This window comes from Scyliorhinus canicula, chromosome 27, assembly GCF_902713615.1.
Source record: "Scyliorhinus canicula chromosome 27, sScyCan1.1, whole genome shotgun sequence".
NCBI classification, from domain to species: Eukaryota; Metazoa; Chordata; class Chondrichthyes; order Carcharhiniformes; family Scyliorhinidae; genus Scyliorhinus; species Scyliorhinus canicula.
This window is the reverse complement of record NC_052172.1, coordinates 13514414-13539572: the sequence shown is the minus strand read 5'-3', so window position 1 is coordinate 13539572 and position 25159 is coordinate 13514414. Positions and strand designations below refer to the sequence as shown.

Sequence of the window (25159 nt, the reverse complement as noted above, 5' to 3'; positions counted from 1 at the left end):
CTACTGAGAAAAGTGGGATGTCCTGTTGTCATGTGAAAGTACCTTTAAGAAATGTACCTTTAAAAATGGGTGTTTATCAGTGATGTCAGAGAGTTGGTGGAGCTGGGCTGTCTGTCAGCTTTTTACTTTCATTTTAGGCTGTTTGCTTCTTGTTTCATTCTCAGAGCTGGATCGCTGCAGTCACAGCCAGAAGGTCTATTAGAGTCTCTCTCTGTAATCTAAAGACTGTAGATCAATCCTGGTGATTTAAAACTAATAACAGTAGTGGCTTTAACCTGATGTGCTTCTGGTAAAAGGTGTTTTAAGTCTTAAAGGAAAGCTTAAAGGATTACTTAGTGTTGTAGTCTTTGGGGGTTGTACTTAAATTAATGGTTGCTAAGATGTTCACTATATGTTTTAAAAAGGTTAACTTGAATTCATAGAATAAACATTGTTTTGCTTTAAAAAATACTTTTCCATTTCTGCTGTACCACGCTTGTAGAGTGGGTCAGGTGAACTCCATGATACACTTTGGGGTTCTCTAAACCCTGGCCCATAACACTGCAGAAAGCCATGGACAAGACAGGGAAAAATACCTTCCTCCTGTACTGTAATGAAACAAGGTTAATCCCAGAGCTGAAGGGGTTGGATTATGAGGAAAGGTTGAGTAGACTGGGACTGTACTCGTTGGAATTTAGAAGGATGAGGGGGGATCTTATAGAAACATTTAAAATTATGAAGGGAATAGATAGGATAGATGCGGGCAGGTTGTTTCCACTGGCGGGTGAAAGCAGAACTAGGGGACATAGCCTCAAAATAAGGGGAAGTAGATTTAGGACTGAGTTTAGGAGGACCTTCTTCACCCAAAGGGTTGTGAATCTATGGAATTCCTTGCCCAGTGAAGCAGTTGAGGCTCCTTCATTACATGTTTTTAAGGTAAAGATAGATAGTTTTTTGAAGAATAAAGGGATTAAGAGTTATGGTGTTCGGGCCGGAAAGTGGAGCTGAGTCCACAAAAGATCAGCCATGATCTAATTGAATGGCAGAGCAGGCTCGAGGGGCCAGATGGCCTACTCCTGCTCCTAGTTCTTATGTTAAGTGGCCACAAGGTGGTGCTGCGGTTCACCTAATTGGCCTCCAACAAGTCTTTATGAAAACTACAATTGGTTTCTGTTAAATGGCACACTGCCATCTCTTGCATATCCATGTTTTTTAATGAATCAATCCTCACCTGGCTGGTTAAGGTGCAGCCTGCCACACCGTTACTTGGCAGCTTCCCAGCAAATACATTCAGTGCACACCGGACCTGACACTAGGAGACGTTCTCAGCCTCTCTATATGATTGTGATAATTATGTGATATTAGATAAATTATGAGGATTAATTTATTCCTCTACAAGGATTTAAGGTAAGGGGCTAGAGATTTAGGAAAAACCTTTTCACTCAGTGGGTGGTGGGAGTCTGGAACTCGCTGCCTGAAAGGGTGGTAGAGGTGGGAACCCTCACATTTAGGAAGTAGATGAGCAGTTGAAACACCATGGCATCCAAGGTTACAGGCCAGGTGATGGATAAAGGGTTTAGAATAGATAGGTGCTTGATGGTAGTCACAGACACGATAGGGCGAATGGCCTCGTTCGGTGGTGTAAAATTCCATGACTCCATATCCAGTATGGCCATAAATGACTTTATTCAATGAATTCACTACACCGGATTGACCAAATGGTCTATAAAAACAGACATACACACCTGAACCCTGCAGGGTGTGTGACCCACAGCATTTAGATTCATTTTTGCAATGGCAGAATGGCTCAAATTGTTAAAATCATGAAACGTGCCCACTGGTTATAAATGGTCAACGATCAGACCCAAAACAACATTCACGTCCTGTAAATAAATTAGACATTCTGAACTCTCCCCATGTACCCATACAAGCTAGGGGATTTTCTCAGTAACTTCATTGCAGTGCTAATTTAAACCTACTTGTGACAATTATAAAGATTATCATGCTACCCGCTTTCCCAAGGCAGTGGGAGGTGTAGACAGTCAATGGATGGGAGGTGGGTTCGTGTGATGGATTGATCGGTGTTCAGGACTCATGGTAGTTTCTTTGGGTCTCAAACCGACCAGTTGCCATACCAGGCGGTGATGCAGCCAGATAGGATGCTTTCCAGATATACCAAATTTGCTTAGTTGTCTGAGGAAGTATAGGCACTGTTGCGCTTCCTTGGTCATAGTGTCGACATGGGTGGACCAGGACAGATTGGGTGCACACCTAGGAATTTGAAGCTGTCAACCATCTACACCTCGGCCCCGTTGATGCAGACAGGGATGTGTACCATTCTTTGCTCGCTGAAGTTAATGACCAGCTCTTCAGTTTTGCTGATATTGAGGAGGAGTGTTGTCACACCACTCCACTAGGTTCTCATTTAGAATGGGATGAAGCAAACTAGGAAAGTAGCAAAGGCTATGTTAGATTTTGTGACTAGCCCAACAATGCGTGACTATTTATCCAACCGCAATCATATGGTCGCTCAAGACCAACAGTGCTCGTGACAGGTCAATCAATGTTCGAGACTTAGGAAAGGCTAGCTTTAAGTAAAAAGAGACAGGACTTTCCATACACAAGTAAGATCTGTTAATGGGTGAAACAAGAGCAGTTAGTGTGGACGGGTGCTCAAAAACTATTTGTAACACCAAACCAGTTAGACTATAATGGCCAATGAAAGGAGAATGAGACAACAGCGATACAAAATTTTTTAAAAGGCACTACTAATGAAAAATATACAAAGAGCAGCAAAGGGTGACAAAAAAAGATACAATGAAACTTGCAAGGGTCATCAAAAACATGAGTACAGTCAGAAGCAACGTGAAATTTTTTAAAAATATATAAATTTAGTTAATTTTTTCCAATTATGGGGCAATTTAGCGTGGCCAATCCACCTACCCTGCACATCTTTGGGTTGCGGGGGCAAAACCCACGCAAACACGGGGAGAATGCGCAAATTCCACACGGACAGTGACCCAGATCGAACCTGGGACCTCGGTGCCAAGACAGCAGCTGACCACTGCACCACCGTGCTGCCATTATGTGAAAATATTGTTGACCGAAAATCAGGTGCGTAATTGTGCATTACAGTAGAAGGGGAGTGTCACAGCATACAAGATTTCTGGATCTATTCTGATTAAGGGTTTTGACTGGAGACATTAACCCTTTCCTCTCCCCCCTCCCAAACAGACACTACCTGCCCTGCCAAAGTGTTTACAGCATGTTTTGCCTTGTCCGGAAGCAGCCAAGTCTTAATTGAGGATAGGGAGACTTAACCATCTTGGTCCAACTGATCAGGACACCAGTACAGGTTTGTGACAGGTTGCTCATGACCGATGAATCGGGTTGGATTTCCTCGGCGGGAGCAGCAGGCAGGGAACAGCTTGTGTATGTTAGTAATGTAGACTTCCTAAGGCACTTGTCCCGCATATCATACAGAGTGCCAAAGTAAAGCTCGTCAAATTATTTACTTAGTTGAGAAACTGACCGAGCAGAAGAGCAAGGACAATGAACAGGTCCTTCAATTGGCAGCTCGTTACCATGTGTGTACTGCAAGCTCCGAGCCTCCACCATTCTCTGCACGAGGGACCATGGCAATGTCACTGTAGACATGAAGTGTAATCTATTAAAATTATGTGAAATTAAATGAATGAGCCAAACAGTGGATTTTAACTTGAGCAAATGTGATATCTACTTGGGACTGGAACAAAACACTCAGGTAGAGATCGTTAAATGTCACGCACATCCAGAAAATAAACAAGACTAAAAGCAACGCTGCCTTCTGTATCTAGGAGGAACAGAATACAAGGGGGTAGAAGATCATGCTTCGGCTTTACAAAGCCTACTGCGACCTCCAGTTCTGGGTCGGAAGGATATATCGGTTGCGAAAAGTGTGAAGTGTAATTTGTCAAATGGTAACTGGATGGGAAGTCCAGCTACAAAAAAATATTAAACCATGCCCTAGAATTAATGCGATGGGTAATTGGTTTGAAGTTTCCAAATGGTTGAGAGCATGTAGAGAGATCTTCCAAGAAATAATTAGAATAAAGGGAAGTAGAAATTTCTTTCCAATTAAGGGGCTATTTAGCATGGCCAATCCAGCTAACCTGCACATCTTTGGGTTGTGGGGGTAAAACCCACGCAGACACAGGGAAAATGTGCAAACTCCACACGGACAGTGACTCAGGGCTGGGATTCGAACCCGGGTCCTCAGTGCCACAATCCCAGTGCTAACTAGTGCCCCACATGCCACCCTCCGGGAGGCAGAAATTTGAAACTCTCTTCTATATGGTTATAGATCAGCCATGATCAGGGGCGACAGAACAGGCTCAAGGGGCACACTGCCTCCTCCTGTCCTCATCTGATGCATCTTCCACCTCCCTCCTTTGTGCCACGGTAATGGCCTCCAATTATCAATAGAACAGTCAGCAGTGCAACCTAACCTTTCAGACCAGTCGAGTGCTCTTGAAACCTAGCTAGTTTCTTGTATACAGACAGCACAGCTGGTTTGTGCCCTAGTGCAGAGTGTAATCCATATCCATGGTATAGTCCATCCAGGCACAATTCTCTCTCTTCGCCCCATATCGCCCCAAATGTAGCAGATTCTCACCAGTTTAGGCCAGTCAACTGAAAAGGCTTCAACAACCAATCGCCCAGAAGTACAATTTACACATCATGCCAGATACAATGCAGGGATCGCTTGCTACAAACAGAATGGCTCTCTACCGAGCACCGCCCCCTCCCATCTATTTATACTGGTCCCGTAATTAATGGTAGAGAAGTGTGACAGATTAATGCTCTGCCTATACTCAAAGAAACCCTCCCAGTCACTCAACATTGCATGTTCCACAGGCAGTAGAAAGGAAAACTAATCAGCCCTTCTAAACCAGCTACCGGCACCAGCTCCCCGAGGGACTAACCCAGTTGCCCAGTTTTTCCACCTCCCTCGAATCTGTTTGGATCAAAAACAGTGCTGTCGACATGTCTGCTTCCCCCCCCCCCCCCCCCCCCTCAGAGGATTCCTCCAATCAGAGGTTAATTAGACAACCAGGTTTGGCCCATTTCCTGCACATGCACTCACCCCTTCCCCTCCCTTAAGGGAGGGGAAAATCTTCATTTTTTAAACCCAACTAGTCTCTGCATTCAAAGGATTATCCTCCACAAACTCCAGCATAATGCCAAGATAGCTACCCCCCCTTTCTCCCTCAATCGGCATTCCACAGGGACCACTCCCCATGCCCTCGTCCGCTCCTCCCATCACACCCATCTCCTTGCCACAGCACTTTCCCTTGCAATCTCAGAAGGTGCAACACCTACTCACCTCCTCCCTGTTCAAGGCCGCAAACACTCCCCGTCTGGATAGGCAGCGTTTCACTTGCACCCGATTAGATTTGTTTACTGTATTCGCTGCTCCTATTGGAGTCTCTTGTACATTTAGGAGACTAAACGCAGACCGGGTGACCCCTTTGTTTCAGTCCCCAAGCAGGACACTAACCTTCCTGTGGAGTTTCATTTCACGTCCCATCGAAGCCCGGTGCAAACTGGAGGAGCAGCACCTAGTCTTCTGATGGGAGTCCTGTAACACGCCCAAAGTTGTTTGGCAACTTCTCCCTTCATTTTAACAGCCCCCCCCTTCTTTAAAAAATATATCACATACATGTATTGCTTCAAAGCAAACTGTGCCCCCCCCCCCCCCAAACACACTTCTTTTGTTATTATTGCCAATTTCTACTGCTCAAATGTTCTCCCTCAGTTCTGAAGTCTCTGGACTCAAACAAGAACTGTTTCGTCTGCTAATAGATACCAGAAGACATGCAGTTTTCCAGTGTCCCCTGATCTTGTTACTGGGAAGGAATTAAGCTAGTGATCATTTTTAGATCCATCTGAAAGTCAAAATCAGAAAGGAGGGCAGCACAATGCTGTCTCACGCCACCGAGGCCCCAGGTTTGCTCCCGGCTCTGACCACGTGGTTTGCACATTCACCCAGTGTCTGCTTGGGTTTCACCCCCACAACCCAAAAAGATGTGCGGGTTAGGTGAAATCGGCCACGCTACATTGTCCCTTAATTGGGTAATCTTTAAAAAAAAACCAAAAGGGAACAGTTGTGTCAAGTTAAAGTGTTTATATCTTTTATTGAATGTTGCTGGATTGTTTAAATCACAGCCAATAAAAATGAAGGGGCATTTCACTTCTACAACACAGATTACAAACTGAAATCTACCAAAATAAAAAAAGAAACTGGAATAGGTGTCAAAACTGACGCTCATGCCCTTTTTCGCACGAATGAAAAATTACTGCATGTCATCAACTTTGCACAAAATACAACAGTCACAATAATGGAGAATGGTTAGCAGTCCATCCTGTCTGGTGTTTGAGCTTTATGCCGCATGTTGCACTGTGGAAAAGCAGAGTTTCAGAGTGTACGGGTAAGGGCCACCTGCGAAGATAAGGAGGAAGAGATAATCAGTGACTCCAAACTAGGCACTGCAAAACTAGTCTCATTGCCCCCCCACCGTCTATATTATTAGTAAGACATACTTGGATTTTTCATCTGATAGTGATTCAGCAGGGACAGCGATTCCATGGCATCGTTCTTGGAGTCCCATTCAATCAAGCCAGAAGAACTTCTCTCACCTACAACAACAACAACAAATTTGATTCAAATCCTACGTGCCAAAATATTAAAATGCCCAAGAGGCTGTGTCTGGGACAAGCTGTGACAAGAGCAGGAGACAAAAGGATAGCCAAAAGATCAAAGATCTATGGATTGTTCAGCCAACAGTGAAGTTATTACTTAGCCAGAGAAAATACATTAAAAAAACAGATGGCCAGGGCGGCGGTTTGGTTAGCGCTGCTGCCTCACGGCACCAAGTACCCAGGTTCAATCCCAGGCCACTGTCCTTGTTCTCCCAGTGTCTGTGTTGGTCTCACCCCCACAACCCAAAAAGATGTGCAGGCTAGGTGAATTGGCCACACTAAACAATTGAAAAAAACAAAACACAAATTGGGTACTCAATGTATAATTTTTTTTTTTTTTTTTTAAAAAGATGGTCAAGATCAGGACAGGAGTAAACTAACCCACAGAAGATTTCACTGAGCTAATAAAATGACAGGCTTTCAGTTGACAAAACCATGAAGGACATTAAATTGATTTGCTTGTTTGCGCCGAATTCCCCATGTGGGCAGATTGGAAAAAGAATCCCGACACCCAGAAAGCAGATTGCTCAGTAGATTCATGGCTGTATGATCTCTCTTAAATAACCAATTGTTAATCCGAGTTCGCTACAATTGAGGGGAAACTCACTGGCCTCTAAGCAGAAATATCAGGGACTTACTCTTTCCCGAGAATAACTTGAAGGCAGATGGCCTCTTCAAACCCAACTCATCACAGACCTGAAAGAAAGAAAAAGAAAGCTATAGGAATCCTGTCGAGATTAGAATGGTTTTCATGTTCTGAAACCATACTCCTTTTACTGTCCAATCCAAATGGAGCAACCACACAACTTTAAACTGGAATGAGCTCTTACGTTCTGATGGGAGGGATTGCAGTCAGGTATGTTGTATAGTTACATCTGGATCTTTGCCAGTCACCACTGAGAAGCCCTACAGTTCAGTTGCTCGAATGTCAATGAGCAGCAGAAATTAAAGTAAAGTTTGATTATAGTCCTACTGCCAAATTCGATTTCACTATCATGGCAAAACTACAAAATGTCAAACCTTTTATTCAATGTCACGTGTTTGAAACAGAGATCAAGTCGTCTTGTGTCCCTACGTAATGATGTTAGCGCTTAGAACAGAGATGAGCTAGTAGCAAAGGTAAGCAACCCCATAAACCCTTACTAAAAAACATAGTACCTCACAGAAGGCTTCCTCTGTCACCTCCGGAGGCGCATTGAAGTAATGTAGAACATTACTTGGGTGCTGGATTCGATTCTTACTGGCTTGTTCTGGGGTGGTGAAGCGATTGTTTCTGGAGCCAGAGAAATCCTTAAAACTGCAAGAGCCATCTTCAAGCTCATATGACTGACCAGCCATAATGGCCTGTTGTTTGGACACACTTCACAAAAAAAAACATACCAGTAAGCACAAAACATTCCAAACTCAAAGTCCTCATACTCCACACAATTACTTCCTCCTTCCACCAAAAATCTTCCCTCCCACAAACAACAGTTGTAATGTTTTACCATCATTGGTGACTTGCCATTCAGGTCATCAGCAATTCCGTACTTGGCCCAATACGCAAAAGCAAAAGTTAACAGATACGGTCTAAGTATATCCATGCCCTGGTTACAAATATTATACACAGTGAATGGATTTTAGCAAAACTCCAGAGAGACTTTGTTGGGAATTCGAATGAAAGCCATAAAAGATCTTAATATCTACAGTTCAATCAATCCACCCAGCCAATGTGGAAGAGACACTCTCACCCCCAGGCCCTCCACACTGAAGACAATGATTTTCCCTAGTGCTGACAAGATGTCCATTACAGAAACAGGATTTACCATTGGTCAGTGCATGGTTTGGTGCTTAGCTATCCCTTTTCTATGTAGATGAGAAGGTCATGTTGAGGAAGCAGAGTCTGCAGAAGGACTTGGACAGGCATGGGGAGTGGGCAAAGAAGTGGCAGATGGATTACAATGTGGAAAAAGTGAGAGGGGTTGTGCACTTTGGTAGGAAGAATCGAGGCATAGACTGTTTTCTAAATGGGAAATGCTTCGGAAATCAGAAGCACAAAGGGACCTGGGAGTCCTAGTTCAGAATTCTCCCAAGGCTAACATGCAGGTTCAGTTGGCAGTTAGGAAGGCAAATGCAATGTCGACAGAGCTAGAATACAAGTACAGGGATGTACTGCCGAGGCTGTACAGACACCGTTTGGAATATTGCGAGCAGCTTTGGGCCCCGTATCCAAGGAAGCATGTGCTGGTGGGAATCCAAAGGAGATTCATATGAATGATCCCCAGAGAAGTGGTTGAGGACTGAAGGATTTTGGGGGGGGGGGGGGGGGGGGGGGCCTTACAGAATACAGGAGGTCGAGTTTGAGGAGATATTTCTTCAGCCAAAGGGCGGTGAATCTGTGGAACTTATTGCCACAGAAGACGGTGTAGGCCAACTCACTGAATGTCTCAAGACAGGTTCTTGATTAATAAGGGGATCAGGAGTTATGGGGAGAAGGTAGGGGAATGTGATGAGAAACATATCAGTCATGATTGAATGGAGAAGCAGACTCCATAAACCAAACAGCCGGATTCTGCTGCTATGTCTCATGGTCTTGTATTACTTCTAATGCATTATATGCAAAACCAATTTAAATGACCGGCACTTCATATCAGATCAAAGCATGGATCAAACTAGGACCTCTCCCACTCTAACCAGTGGCAGTTCCAATTTGTACATTGCAATTATGCAACAGATTTAGCCATGCATGTATTTCAAAGATTAATGCCAAGCTCAGCTTCTACAAAATCCCAAAGGGCCTTGGCAGGCAGAGCATGGGTTCAATGCCAGTTATCTTAATCTTGCAAATTTCCTCAAGTCCTACTCCAATGCACAATTTCAAAAAAGTTGGCACCTACCAAACATTTAATTTTTGGTCAAACATGTATGTATTATTCAAGTGACTGATGGCACGATCCACAGCAAATCCATCTCCCATTTCTACCATGGCAGCTCCTGGCTTGCTCTTCATGAATTTAACCTATAAGCAAAAGGTAAGGAAAGATTGGGTTAACTTCACAACAATCTGGTCAGTCAACATTGTTCTTTTTGCCATGGTAAAAATTGCATTGGTGTACTTTCACCTAGTCAGGTAATTATCACTTTTCAAAAAGAAAAATAGTTTATCCATTACACGGCCTGATCTGAAAATCCAAGGAACCACTTAGAATCCCTTCCTTATCCAAATAAATACCTTTTCCACATTTCCATACAAGCAGAAGATGTTGAACACCCGATCACAATTCATCCTTGAAGGATCCAACCCATAAACCATCAGCACTGGACTTTCTGCTTGAGGACCATATTCTGGTGGTGGTGGTGGAGGTGGTGGTCCATACTGAGGCCCATAGCGCTGACTGGGTGGTCCTCGGTGTGGACCCCCCACTGGGGGTGGGCCGCCCATCCGTCGACGCTCATAGTGGGCGGGTGGACCATAATCATCATCAGGATAGTGACTGTATCCTCCTTGAGGGGCTCCTTAGGAGGCAACCAAAGTAGATTTAGAAGGCATGCTCAATCAAAGATAACTCCGCGCCCACACAATATCCCATCAAGCTACAATGGAAGAGCAGGTTTGAGGGCATTCTGCATCATGCAGTATGGTGGCCGTCTTACTATTGCTCCCCAGCTGACAAGAACGGTGCCAGAAGGTCAGTGGCAATCCTTCAGTTATTGAGGGAATTGGCTGTGCTGAATCATTCCATACCACATTAGAATCCCTGGTCACAACAACAAAATGGAGATGCCAAAATCAAAACTGATTGCCAGTCAACTTACACCTTTTAGTGGCTATCTAACGACAGTGAAAAAAGGCATTGTACCCAAAGGGCAGGATCACACTCACTAGGCAAGTCTACAACAGTGATGGGTAGCAAGTAACATGGTAAACCAGTCACAAGAAGTGCCCAACACACATTACCTTAAAACGGTGATGGAAAAAGGCAAGTACTTTTTCATAAAGTCCTTTTCAGGGGGAAGAAAAAAAAAAGTTGTCAGCTAGGTACTACACCACCCCACTCCCACCAGCTCCAATTCTCACCGTACTCAGATGGATGATCTCCAAGCAAGGCTGGCTGGCGCTGTCGCTTGTTAGGATCTCCTACAAAAATGAGAATGCGAGGGGGAGGGTGGGGGGGGCAAAAGTAGTGTGTTAAATGCAATTCGCAAGCTGTCAATGGCACCCAAAATAAATTACCCAAAATAAATTACAACACAAAAGCAAATATTCAAGAGGAAAATCAGTCAGTACATTAATTACAATATTTTCCACAGTACAGAGATACATATTATACATATTTAAGACTTTGGTATTTATACAGTGTAGTCTTAACAGATTTATTACCACAAAGGTTCAAGCATAAAAAGGTCTACTTACAGCCAGAGTTAGAGAATAACGTCCATGTGCACAAAATGTCTGCATTTTTTTTTCTTACCACCCAATGCTTCAACAGCAACTTATTGCAGTTTTGAAAGATGGCGCCCCAAACATATGCTTCAACCCTGCATTACACGTTTTACAGCAATGAATAGAGATTTTATACAAAAGGTAGTACTAGCTTCTAACAATTGCATCTAGCAACAATTTCACGTTCACAGTTCAGGTAAAAGATTCTTCACAGGTGTCAAATGGTTCAGTAAAAAGTTGTGAATAATGAAAACCCAGTGTTCCTCCATGTCGTTCTCCTGAAAGTAGTGTTGGATGTGTTGGTCTTGGGCTTTGTGGTAGCAAGGCTTACTTGGGAAGGATCTGTGTACATCTCCCACATGGGTGTCCGAAATGAAGTAGTGTACCACTGGTAATGTATCATTTATGCAGCAAAATGGCTGTACTGATGTGCCTCACACAATGTGTCTCTTATCCCTCCTGTTGAAGTTGCATGTTGCCGAGTATCAGTTGTTTATGGCAGATGTCTGAATGTTCTCTGAAATGTAGGAATGTAGAAAACTGGTGTTTCAGCAGGTTGGGTTGACTGGTGGAAGGAACTCGGCATGTACTTCAAGAGCGCTGTATGAATGCACTTGTCTTATGACGAAAACTCCTCTAAGCAAGTGAGGGAAAACCCCTGAGACAATGCTGTATCAGTTCACATGAGGCAGTGTTTTTGACTTGTATCTGAAGAAATCTTGAAAATGAAACAGTTACATCTCTTGCGAATATGCCTCAGTCTGCCTTCATTACCTTCACTTCAGAAGTCTAGGAAAATGATGGTTTGCCTCACAGTATGTAAATCATGGCATGTCGTATCGTTGTGGCTGCAGGGTAATCTTGGGCCAATGTATGACACTCGATGTATTGTTCTTGTTCAATGAAAGGAAAGAATTCTGCTGGTTTCTCCAGAAAGATTTGCCTATTACTGCTGCACTGTGTGCGCCCTTACCCAGCAAATGGTTTGATTATATAATGCGAGCACAGTTTAAAATTAACTAACTTACTAGCACAGTTCACAGCACTTCGCAATCACAGCTTGCTTTATTTTGGTCATGCACAGATAGTCACAGTTGAATTTTAAAAAATTAAATCAGCTCATGTTCCCCAGGTTTACATAAAAACTTTTTGCAAACTTTCTAGAAGTTCCTGTTAATTTTAAACTATGCATATTTGGTTTCTCCAATGGTCACACATGTTCACCTCAATGGCATTATAAAATAGCAATGTGCTCAATATAAGTGAATAGTGCATTTCAGGATTAGCCCTCAAAACAAAATTGAATATAATTCAACTGTGCATTAAGTGAAGGAATCCAATTAAGTATACAAGGCTCATTAAAACTACATGTTGTCACAATTTACAGTCAGCATTTGGGCTGCCAAAACCTCAGGTTTGACTTTCCACTTTATTCGACACAATTAAGAATTCCATTTACGGCACTGATTGGAAACATACTCATCTTAACTACTTATACCCATGCGTGTGGCTACTGTGATTATACGATGATGCTGCATTGGTGTTAAAGTCACCTTGCCATGATGCAAACTATCAGCACATCTCCCAGCTTCATTTAATGGTGATTTCAACATGCACATCAGGTAGTACACTGGGCGAGTTGCCATTAAAATGTACTCTGCAACTGGCATTATGGTCAGCAACAGAAGATCAGGGTAGATCCAAAAATCAGACATTAAATCAATTCAACTTTAGAAATAAAAATAAAACTACAAAGAAAAAAGTAAAGATATAGTTAGACACCAAGTTACATACTTGGTAAACAAATTTGAAAACCTCACCCCAAAAATCACCTCCCAGTGATTACTGAGAGTAGCAGAGTATAAATGGTCTTGCTCCATTTACAACCCAGCATTGAAGCTTAGTCAAACACTGAAAAAATTAATTTTGCTCAATCGTGTACAAATGCCAGATTGTTAAAATGTATTTTTAAGTCATTTATCCTTGTGGAGAGTACAGGTGAAGGTTTCCAGACATTTAATAAGTTAATGGAAGGCTTTTACAAAACGACGTTCAGTACTCTACAGAAAATACACCGAGAAAAAGGCCACTAAGGACAAAAGATGACTAAAAGTGGTGTTGACTATATCTGGCTGCAGAGAATGTGTTTGCCTAAGTGCCTGCATTTTAGTTGAGTATATACAGTAGTACTAACCAAGTTTGCAATTATCAGCAGCCAGCAGTTTTACTTTTATAGGAGAAATGTCAATGCCAACATCTAAATTCAGATTTTATTTCCATTTTGCAAGGTGGTTCACGGTCTATACTAATGGGTGCACAGTCCACAGAAAATAAAAGTCAGTTATTACATCGGTTGCAATCACTACATACAGCACCAGTACACCAAGTGGAATACAGAAAGGGATTACCAGGAAAGTCAAACCTTGTTATGGGATGTGCAAAAGATGAAAAAGCTTCCAGCAACATTCTACTTCGAGATGCAAGTTCATTCACAGAGCAATGAAAATCAGCTTTAAGTCAGAAACATTTTAGAAATAGGCTCCTCACTCAGTAAGCACGTTATACCTAAAGCTGCATTTCATCATAAAATTGAAGTGCTCGCATAGAAAAAACACTGCTGGCTGCTTCATATCTTGTGAGGTGAAACAAGGCACCAGTTCAGAACATACTGACCATGCAGTTCTACACAATGCAGAGAGCTGAAGGTTGGAGCAAAGCACTAGATTAAAAAGCTGCACTGTCTCTTAATCTGGATTTCATTTGAAAATGTCTTCTGCAAATCAGATAAAAAGGGGAGCTTTGTTGTAAATGGGCTGGAGGTCAAGGCTTTAATGGGATGAATGTTACTTCATGTGCACATTTACTACTAACAGGAATCATCCTTTCCCAATTCTACAGATTAAAATGGAATCATAGCAAGACCTGTAAATCAGCACTACATATATGGGCAAAACTGTTCAGCATCTACATCTATGCCTTGTCCCTCAGACGTCAGAGATACTCATCAAGTTATCAATTATTGTTCATTCCTTACTAACCGGAGACTAGAATCCTGCATCATGAGCTATTTTAGTCCAAAAACCAGAAGGTTACTTATGCCCAGGGGATATTGGAAGATTCAGCATCCGGTCTTTATTTTGTCATTCAGGCCACTGGTTCCAACTAATTTCTTTTGACATTTAAAAAGTGAAATTTTAAACCAGCACCAACCCACACATGAACTTGCAACGATACAAAAGATCTTAACCCATACAACTCAGTCCTGGAACCAGCTGTAGCACTGGGAAATTTGGTCAAAATAGTTTCCCTTTCCAAAACAAAAATTGCTCAGGAAACAAGCGTGCGCATCGATTATGTAATTGAGATTGACAGAGATGTGAAGGCCTCGAGTCGAATTGTAGAGATTCTTCAGAGATGCTTAAAAAAAGCATGGAAGACAAAAGTCCAGGATTTAAACTAAATGTCAGGGGACACTAGTAAACTAGTAAAGAGGCAAATTCAGAGTTCGCGACAGACCAAGATATTTGGAGAAAAGGGAAGCAATGCCCCCATAATGTAAAATAACGAGATGCAGCAATGACAGGTGGTAGAGAAAGAGTTTATACAAAGAAACCCAAGGCCAAGTCAAATAATCTTCCTGATGTGATCACCCCGTTGTGGAAAAGGATAGCTGGATCAGCGCCACTGTGAAAAGTAATGGGGGGGGGTGAAGGTGTACGTGGAAAACCTCAGCCCTTCAAAAATTAAAGTTTCAGACACTAGAGTACCATGCTACTGTTACCCAACCCTAAATCTAAAGATCGCCAATGGCCTTCCAACCAGAATTTTGGATGCCGCAACACATCTTAAAATCAATTCCAGCTCCAACAGCTAAATTTTGGTGAGAAAGGGAGCTGTATTATGCCACTGGTAATGACCATAGGAAAAGCAGTCACAGTCAATGAATGGAGCTGCTGGGGATAAAAGCAAAGTGGTGAATCACCCAGAGTTAAAAAGCAAAAAATACTCTGCAGATCTGACAGTATCTGTGGGGAGAGAAACACAAAACACTCTCTTTCTCTGCCAGACTGTAGTATTTCCAGCATTCGCAATATTTTGCTTCTGTTGCTGTGAATAATCTTGCCGTGCTGAATGAATTGAAGTAGACCAAGTACTTAAGAGACAGTGCAATTGATGAGTGAAGAAACTGGAATTCACAGCATTGGTTCAAATTTGAGCTCTCATTGTTAAGTAGGTCTGTATCCAGACACCCCGTCTAACTCAAATTGTGCCATGCCTCCCCAGCCAAAAATAAGACTTGATATTTAAATGTGAGAGCTGAAACATAATCAGATTAAAAACAAAAACATTGTGCAATGCAAAACTACCCCACTCACGTTAAAATTTGCCAGTAGCCCAATGCACTATTAAATTAGTCAACAATGCACTCAAGTCTTGCCAGAGCATTTGCCCATTGAGCTACGTCTCAGCCATCAAATCAGAGGGGAAAAAGCAAGTGCCCATCACCATAAGGCAAACCAGTTAAGTATCCAAATGGTGCGGTATTCCAATGCTGCTGGAAGCTTTTCTAAATTTCATTAACTGACAGCACCAAAGTTATAACTGTAAAATATGGTGTGGGATTAGATGAGTGTAATTTGCAAACAAGGGGAATGTGTATAATTTCAACACATTTAAATTAATTTTGCATTACACTGAATATGCATATACTTATACAAAATGTTACCTTGTCCTCCCAAAGTAGGATTTGTATAGTCCCAAGTGTCTTGATCGTTTTTGAAGACATTCAAACGAGTAGGCTAGAGAAAGTGGAATTCAAGTTATATTAGATCAATAAATAACCTTCCAGTTACCAGGCCAAACCCTAGTCTTCCATATGCGACATAACCCAAGCTCAGTATCAAGTCAATTTGGAGCCTGTGTACACATTTAGATGTAGCCACATTGCTCTTTACAAACCCTGAAGACTTCAGAAAATATATTTTCAGCCCATTAGGTGAATTTCAGCCTCAACATTTCAACCATCATCTTCTTTATCACTCCCAGTTAGTCAGCACATTGACTTTGGCAAGCAACTTACTTTTGCATACTCAATCTTCAAAGTACAACATCCAGAATAAATGTCTGCTCCATTGAGAGATGCTTTTGCTCTCTGTGCACTTTGTACAGAGTCAAATGTGCCCAGCGTTAAGGCAAATATACAAGATTAAAAAGTACAATATACAAGATTAAAAAGTACAGTTGCCTACCAATCACTGGTGTTCTACCAATGCAGGCACCAAAACACTACAGCTGCTAGCCCTCCCTTTTCTACTCAACTAAGAATGGTTGTACTGTGGAAAGAGATGGAGTTCCATCAACAGCAGTTTCAGTCAAATACACTTTGCAAAACATCCCAAGTGCTTCAGAGCCAAAAGAAGTGACTCAAAAGCTTGGCGAAAAAGCTGACCTTTCCAGTAGTGGATTAAAGAGGATGCATAAATGTAGTCAGAGGAATAGGGAAGGGAGTTGAGGGGGAGATATGGGAGTCAGAGTTGCCAAGTTAGCAAGTATCTTGTTCTGCCCAAGACAGTGAGTGGGTCAAAACGTGTGGTGGCGGCCGGGGAGAGAAAACACTTGATAGGTCCAGCAACCTCCCCTCTCCCAGTTTTGACTGCAATCAAATACAAACTCAGGCAGCACAGCCAATGCCGAAGAGCCCGTTAACAATTTGTTAAAAGCAGAATGGAACATCTCATGCTCAATGTTAGCACTGAAAAGGATATTCCACCATCGCCTGGACTCCATTCTTCCTAAATATTACAATCCTTTGCACAGGTCCGCATGGGTTGCAAATGGTGTACAAAACATCCTGAAAAATAAAAAAAATCAGTCACAATGAGTTATATTACACATTCACAACTTTGCTCTCCCCCACTACCAGTTTCCTTTATTATATACCTCGATTGATGAAGACATTGATCAGACGAGACTAAAACACACACTATGTGGAGACTGGGTCACTGAATATTTTTAAGCCCAAGTTAGTTTGACTCGCTTTCCAATCAAGAATCTACAATTGTAAAGGGTAGACCAAAGTAGAGACTAAAATCACATCAGCGATGACCATACCAAATGGCACAGAAGGCCAAGGGACTGAATGGTCTACTCCAACTGCTAAATCATACATTGTATACACGTGTACACAAGGCCCCAAAACAAGTCATTTTCAGGAAGATTTCACTTGTTTAGAATCTGCACTTCATCTTGTTCTGTATTGTACACACCACACAATGCTGTAAGAGAGTTAAACAACTCACCGTTGTAATTGGATAGATTGGGTTCATCACTGTGAAGAGCAGTATGTTGTTCACATTTCTGGAATCATCAGAATCACCAGGTCGGGAAATTTTCTGACTAGTGGAGTAGTTCACAAAAGCAGGTTGAGCACCCACATAGATCTGGCTTTCAACTGCAAAGTTCACACAAGCACACGCCCCATTCAGATCCTCGAACTCCACTAATGCCTGTCTCTTCTTGGGCATCATCACTACATAGCTGAAAATCCAAACACATGTCAGCTTTTTAGGCGTGAATAAATTTGTGTGGTATTTGCATTTTTAAAGCAATGAGCACTTTGTACTGCCAGAGTTCAGCGTTCTCAAATAGCTTAACCTCTTATCTCAGCCTTAAGCCGGTGATCTATGCAAGCCTAAGATGGCAGCAGAATCAAAGTTTACAACAGCATAGTCTTTAAAGAAAAAGTGCAAAAGTATTGTAGCTTCAGAAACTACAATACAGAGCAGGAACCAACTGAGAGACTGTAGACATTTTCCAAAATCAGCAAAATGCTCAGAATATTTGTTTTCTGCACATTCCAATGTAGCACAGTTGCACATTGGATAGCACTGCTGCCTCGCAGCGCGGAGGACCCAGGTTCGTTCCTGGCCCTGGGTCACCATCTGTGTGGCGTTTGTAGATTCTCCCAATGTCTGTGGATCTCACCCCCACAACCCAAAGATGCGCTGGTTAGGTGGATTGGCCACGCTAAATTGCCCCTCAATTGGAAAAAAATAATTGGGTACTCTAAATTTTAAAAAGAGAAAATAAAAGTTTGCACATCCCCATTGCAAATGTCTAAAAGATAAAGGACAAAGAGCTGCTTAAGCAAAATGTGCCACTCCAGATCAACAAATTTGAACATTAGACATGTAACATCAGTTCCTAGCTTGCATATCATTCCCCAAAAGGTCAACTATGTATCCATCTATCTTCCTGAATGCCACAAATGCTATCCAAGAAACAGGAAACTTAAGCCAGTAAAGAAAATTGATGAAGAACATGTTGGCTGATAAGCAATGCTCCAAATATTTAGTTAAACACGTCAGCAAGATTGGTGATGTGCAATGAGGAATTTCTGACCAGTCACATACTTTCATGTGATTTTTGTATTCTTAGTTTTTTTTAAAAAAAGAATCTGAGTGTACTACTGAAATTTAATAAGAGAGTCACAGCTCACAATTTACTTGGGCGTACCTGAAACTGACCAGCAAGAGATACTTTCCCTGTAGGGGAAGTTAACAAACAGGTCGATCACTTCTACTTTTGTTTGCTTACAGCTGGCAAGTGTCATCAACTGCCAAATCTCATAAACAGCCTGAAGTTACTACTGACAAAAAAAAACTTAATTAGACCAGTCACAACTACTGTGGCTAAAAGAACAATTGGAGGTTTGGCAAGTGACCCATCTGCCAACTTTCCAAAACCTTTCCATCATGTACAAGTCAGGCACGTGTTGGGACACTTAGTTGCCTTAATGGCTGCAAGCCCAACAAACAAAGTGTCCAGCTTGATTGGCACATCATCCACAAACTAAAACATTAATTCCCGCCCTATAACGTCAATGCACCATGTCTGCCGTGCAGACACCATGACACAGGAGGCCATTTGGGCCATCATGTACACACCGACTCTCCAGATGAGCAACTCGTCTAGTTCCAGTCTCCTGCACATTTTCTCTTTTCAGTTAATCCTAATTCCCTTTCTGAATGCTTCAATTGTATCAGTCTCCACCATACACACACCGCAGGACTTTCCAGACCCTGACCACTCACTGCGTGAAGTGTTTTCCTTATCACTATTGCTTTTTTTTACTAATTACTTCAAATCTGTACTCTTGTCCCTGACACATTATCCTTATTTTGTAGAGATCCTTTATATGATTTTGAATACCTAATCAAGTTTCCTTTCAGTCTTCCTTTTCTACCAAGGGAAATGGATTCGCCGATCTCTCTTCATAACTGAAGTTCCTCACCCGTGTGAATCTTTCCGGCACTCTCCACAACACCCTCCCGCCCTTTCTAAATCTGGAACTGAACATAATACTCTAGCTACAAGAACTGCAGCAAACACCCAGGCTTCAGCAGCACCTCCCACAATCGCAAAACCTAGGATGAGAACATAATTGCACGCACCCCTCAAATTTACAAACCATCTTGGAAATGCATCTCCGTTCTTTCATTATCAGTTGGTCAAAAATATGGAATTCTGCCAACAGTACTATAGGAGTACCTTCACCCAGACTACTGCGGTGTAAGGCAGCAATTCACCACCACTAAGGATGGACAATAAATACTGCCATCATCAATGACCCCTACAATCTACACATGGATATAAAAAGATCACCCTTTAACCGGATTAAGTAATGCACTTTAAAAATGAATTGTGTGACTAGGCACATCCAGCTATGCTTTGGGGCAATTACCCAAATTCACATCAGTACGGAAAATGTCAATTCGACTTGAGGGAGCAGATGTACACCAGGAAGGCTATGCAGGAAAATACATTAGTCATTAGTACAATACGAGGACAAACTGTCAAGGACTGGTTAAAACCAGCTACCGTCGAGAAGGGCTATTAAATTGTCTCCCAATTCCTTCAGCTAGCAATCAATTCTGCTGTTTCACGGACGTCACAGGAGTCTCTTGTCATCCCTTTTCATACAACTTACTGAGAATCCATTTTCAATAAGCCCAAAAGCAAAACCCGTCAAGAAGGTTTGCAGCTGATCAGGCTAACTGCCACCATGTGTCAACTCAATCAGCTTACCTGATGGCTCCAAACTCCTGCAGTGCCTCTACAAGGTCTGCCTCCATCACTCCATCTGACAGTCCTCTGACATGTACCACAGGGGATGGGGATGGTTTGTGAGGATCTTCAAGATAGCTGCCATCCTGCTGCTGCAAAGAAAATATGTGACATTTATGTAGTGTATTTTTCTCATCGCCAGCAGGAATGCAAACCTACATTCAAAACTTATTCGGCAAGAGGCGAGCTGATCCCAGCCCCAGGTCACTGTCTTTGCAAATTTTCCCCACGTCCCACAAATGTGCAGGGTGGGTGGATTGGCCACGCTAAATTGCCACTAATTGGAAAAAACAAATTGGGTACTCTATAAACGTATTCAAAACAGAAATAAGCTTTGCCATTAATTTATTTGATTCCCAGATATAGCTTTGCTGTGATTATTCTTTAATTCATAATAATACGCAGTATGAATGATGCCCTTGGGTCTCTGGGGGAAAACAGTGAAGATGTGGGATTAGTATGGGGTGATAATTCTAAGAGGAGGAGATTGCAGAAGCTTGAGGTAGTTGGTCACAATTGCCAATTTTTTAATGGAACATACAAGTCAGATGCCCAACTGGTTTAACATTCAAGGACGGGAAACTAGTGAAAAGATATGGTGGTTCTGGTTGTAATAAATCCAATGACAAGCTTTCCAAGCAGGCAAATGTGAACTATTCAACAGCTGGAACCAGCAGTGATCCAAAGCCAACATAAATATACAGTTTGGCTGGGGAAGATGTCAAGACTAAGAGGTCAGCAACTCAAGTCCCTCCTGCAAAATTTCCCAGACATCAGAAAATTTTGAAGCAACAAATCTGCTTGCCCGAAAAAGGTAAGCAAATTAGCAATGACCATTTTATCAAGAACGATGAAGTAGGTCTTGCAAGAAAATATTCTTCGGTAGTAAATGCTGTAAAGAAAGTGTTAGTTAATAGATTGGATTCAGTAAACAAGAAAGTGGGAAAAATGATTCACAGTAGAAGAGCCAGAAACCAAGCAGCAAGGTAGGCTTTGTTTAGCTTATTGGCTTCACGCTCCAAAACAATAACGAGCACTTATCCAGCATTTTTGATATGATGAAACATCGCAAATAAAAACATGATCATCATGGAAGCATGTCTGCACCTTTAATGGGCATTGTTGGCTGGGGCTCTGATGTTTGTTTAGCAATTAACCATGGGATATTTTATGATTCTAGGTGGTTGGGATCTTACAAAATAAAGGCAAGAGAGCCCAACTGTCCCTCAACACATTCCAAACAGTGCTGCAGTTTCAGTTCCCAAGTAGAATTGTCTTTGGTTGTGCAATTATCTTCTGGGAATCTAGATACTGGAGTCTCAACTGTCATATCACTAGATATTATTGGCCTTGTAATTACTCGAGCAGGTGGGGTGGGCCACTTCAGACCATGCGGTATTGATACACCCACACTGCTCTTAGATGTACTTCCAGTGAAGCAACAGCAATCTATTAGTCAGAATAGTGTGTGGCAGGGCAGCACGGTGGCGCAGCACTGTTGCCTCATGGCTCTGGGTCACTGTCCGCGTGGTTTGCATTCTCCCAGTGTTTGCGTGGGTTTCGCCCCCACAACCCAAGAGATGTGCAGGATAGGTGGATTAGTCACGCTAATTTCTTTCGCCCTTAATTGGAAAAAAACTCTGAACTTATGTAAAAAAGAATAGGGTGTGGCTTGGATGGGGACTCAGGTGCTTTTGAAAGAGCTGCTGCAATGCAGCTTGTAGATAATACATTGCTCACCAGAAGTTCTGGCAATACAAAGGAGTGCAGTGTAGTAACGTAGCATTTTAAAACCATACTGCAGTCAAACCTCAGACAGGCTGTTGGAATTCAGACTTGACCAAAGTCAAATACTCAACCAACAGACAAACTGCCAGTACATGTCTGTACCTGTCCCATCAAGCACCTATCAAAGATCATCGCACTCTACTGAGACCCAGCAGGAGATCATCGCACGACATTGAAATGCACTGGCCTATTGTTAGAAGCCCAGATTGGGCCAGACTTTCTGTCGCCTAGAGTTCCTACGATTAGCTTATTATATGGCAACAGGTTACATGTAAGCAACACCATGGAGATGGGACACCTGGGAGCAGGTCCCAGTGTCCTGTCAGGCAGACATCAAGACCATGCCAAATTGCCCTTTAATGTCCAAAAGGTCAGATGGGGTTACATAATAGGGTGGGGGTGTGGGCCAAAGTATGGTGCTCTTTCAGAGGGTCAGTGCAGACTCAAAAGGCCACACGGCTTCCTTCTGGCATGGGCAATGGTCAGGCAGATGCTGCAACATAGAGCGCATTAAACGGCCCGTTTCTTGCCGCAGATGCTGCCAAATCTGCATCTGTTTTGACTTTAGAAATAATGATCGTTCAAAAGATCAGGGCTTTTCACAGTAACTTCATTGAAACCTACTTGTGACAATAAGCAATTAATGAAATGAAAATTGCTTATTGTCATGAGTAGGCTTCAATGAAGTTACTGTGAAAAGCCCCTAGTCGCCACATTCCGGCGCCTGTCCGGGGAGGCTGGTACGGGAATCGAACCGTGCTGCTGGCCTGCTTTCAAAGCCAGCGATTTAGCCCGGTGAGCTAAACCAGCCCCTATTATATATTATTATATTATTGTTAAGAACGTGCAGGAACGCAAAGGTCTGCAGAGCTTCACGTGCATAGATGTTTGACGGAGGACGTCAAGACACATCGAGAGCCGTGAACAAAGCACAAAGGATCTTGGGCAGCGGTTAGCACTGCTGCCGCATGGGTTTATTCCCGACGCTGGGTCACTGTCCATGTGGAGGTGCACATTCTCGCCAGGTTTGTTCGAGATTCGCCCCAACCCAAAAGATGTGCTGGGTAGATGGATTGGCCATGCTAAACTGACCCTTAAATCGGAAAAAATATTGGATTTTTTAAAAAACGGATCCAGGGCTGAACACAAACGCAGGAAAGAGGAGCCAAACCTGTCCAAAGTATTCCCAGTAAGAAGTCTTACAACACGGGAGGCCAATTAGCCCACCCAGTCAGCATTTGCCCTACATTGTGGAAGGAGGCCATTCAGCCCAGAGCCTGCGGCGATCCTACACTGTGGAAGGAGGCCATTCATCCCAGAGCCTGCGGCGATCCTACACTGTGGAAGGAGGCCATTCATCCCAGAGCCTGCGGCGATCCTACACTGTGGAAGGAGGCCATTCAGCCCAAAGCCTGCGGCGATCCTACACTGTGGAAGGAGGCCATTCAGCCCAGAGCCTGCGGCGATCCTACACTGTGGAAGGAGGCCATTCATCCCAAAGCCTGCGGCGATCCTACAGTGCAGAAGGAAGCCATTCAGCCCACCTCGGACCGATCTGCGGTCGGGCCACACCGGGCATCGCTGGTCCCATACATTTAGCGAGGGAGAATCCGAAGGAGGTCCACCTTGGGGCGGGGGGGGGGGGGGGGGGGGGGGGGGGGGGGTTAGAGCAGAATTACACTCACAGTACAGCACCAGGGCTGGGCTGCTGCAATGTCGAGAGGCCCCACGCGGCTGCCTGGCGCTCACAATGGCGGAACCTTCAAAGGGAAGTCGGCCGAGCCGACATTTCTAACCCTCCACCAGACACAGCAGATTGCCTGGTCACTATCGGCGGCGGCTCGCTGCCCGCAAACGCTTATCGCCCGGAGGCGTCCGTGAAAAGTCTGGGGGGGGGGGGGGGGGGGGGGGCTAACCCACACACGGAACCACTTCGAGGAGAAACAATGGCGGTTGGGACTAGGCCGTGAGCTCCGATCGGCGCCTCAAAAATAAGCCCCCACACAGATCCGAAGATCGCGGCCGCCGGACTATCCCCCTCACCCGAGGCCCCAAAATGGCGGAATCGACCAGAACCCGTCTTACTGACGGGAATCTCTCCCCGCCACTAAAAAACAAAATCCGCCTCATATTTTTTTTTTCTCGACCCCCCTCCGCATCCTCGAGGTCGGTACCCGGCCCCGCTTACTCGGTTGCCGTCGTTTTCGGTTCGCTGGCGCTTCGCCGCACGCCCGTCGTACACCTGCTGCCTGCTCGCCATCTTGTCTTCGCCGCCGCCGCAAGGAGACAACATGGCGCCCGCCATAAATAGGCACGCACCTCCCACCCGGCCCCGGCCCTCATTGGTGAATCACCGAAATAGGCCCCGCCCCGGCTGTCGCCCCCTCCCCGCCCGATTGGTGCTCGAGAACAAAGGGCGAGTCTTCGATTGGACGTCGCTGACCGCGGTCCCGCCTCCCCCCGCCATCCGATTGGGTCTTGGCTGCCGCAAAGGAAGGCGCGCGCCTCCGCCCCGCGCGCCGAGGGTGGGTGGCCCGTCACTCAAGGGGACAAAGGGACACGCTGCGCCCTACCTGTTCCCCACGTGGCCCCTTGGGTGCTGGGACCTTGAGGGACCCAGGAGGTCGTTCAGCCCTCTTTAGCCTGCACCACCATTCAATATGATGGTGGTTGTGGTCTCATTGAATGGTTTCAAGGAGATAGATGGTAGAGATAGGTGGTGGTAAGCACTGCTGCCTCACAGCCCCGAGGACCCGTGTCCTATCACAGCCCTGGGTCACTGTCCCTGTGTACATGGAACATAGTGCAGAAGGAGGGCATACAGCACATAATGTCTGCACCGACCTTCTTTCAACCCTCACTGCCACCCTAACTCCATAACCCAATCCATCTAATCTACACATCTTTGGACTTTGGGAGGAAACCAGAGCACCCAGAGGAAACCCAGGCAGACACAGGGAGAACGTGCAGACTCCGCACAGTGGCCCAGCAGGAAATCGAACCTGGGACCCTGCCGTTGTGAAACCACGGTGCTACCGTGCTGCCCGTAGTTTGTACATTCGCCCCGTGCCTGCGTGAATCTCACCCCCACAACCCAAAGAT

General features: G+C 43.9%; 1 protein-coding gene across 2 annotated transcripts; it reads right to left on the bottom strand.

Moving 5' to 3' along the window:
- Window positions 1-6130: 6130 nt before the first annotated feature.
- On the bottom strand, window positions 6131-24394 carry LOC119957779 (heterogeneous nuclear ribonucleoprotein L-like). Of its 2 annotated transcripts, XM_038785861.1 has the most exons (13): window positions 24246-24394; window positions 20231-20361; window positions 17443-17680; window positions 16909-16994; window positions 16224-16320; window positions 15870-15942; window positions 10778-10837; window positions 9932-10215; window positions 9597-9718; window positions 7879-8080; window positions 7359-7416; window positions 6562-6657; window positions 6131-6460 (listed from the first exon to the last, which is right to left on the bottom strand). In XM_038785861.1, the coding sequence occupies exons 1-13, from the start codon at window positions 24360-24362 to the stop codon at window positions 6402-6404; spliced, it is 1623 nt and encodes a 540-aa protein (XP_038641789.1). In that variant the 5' UTR covers window positions 24363-24394; the 3' UTR covers window positions 6131-6401. The 2 variants fall into 2 exon arrangements, with proteins under 2 accessions (XP_038641789.1, XP_038641790.1); XM_038785862.1 differs by lacking the exon at window positions 10778-10837.
- Window positions 24395-25159: the final 765 nt, after the last annotated feature.

Coding starts and splice junctions, on each gene's coding strand:
- LOC119957779 (XM_038785861.1), bottom strand. CDS start 24,362: ATGGCGGGCGCCATGTTGTCTCCTTGCGGCGGCGGCGAAGACAAGATG. Junction 15,943..16,223: donor TGAAGATTGAGTATGCAAAA/GTAAGTTGCTTG, acceptor CACTTTCTCTAG/CCTACTCGTTTGAATGTCTT. Junction 7,417..7,878: donor CAGAGGAAGCCTTCTGTGAG/GTACTATGTTTT, acceptor TCTTTCTTTCAG/GTCTGTGATGAGTTGGGTTT.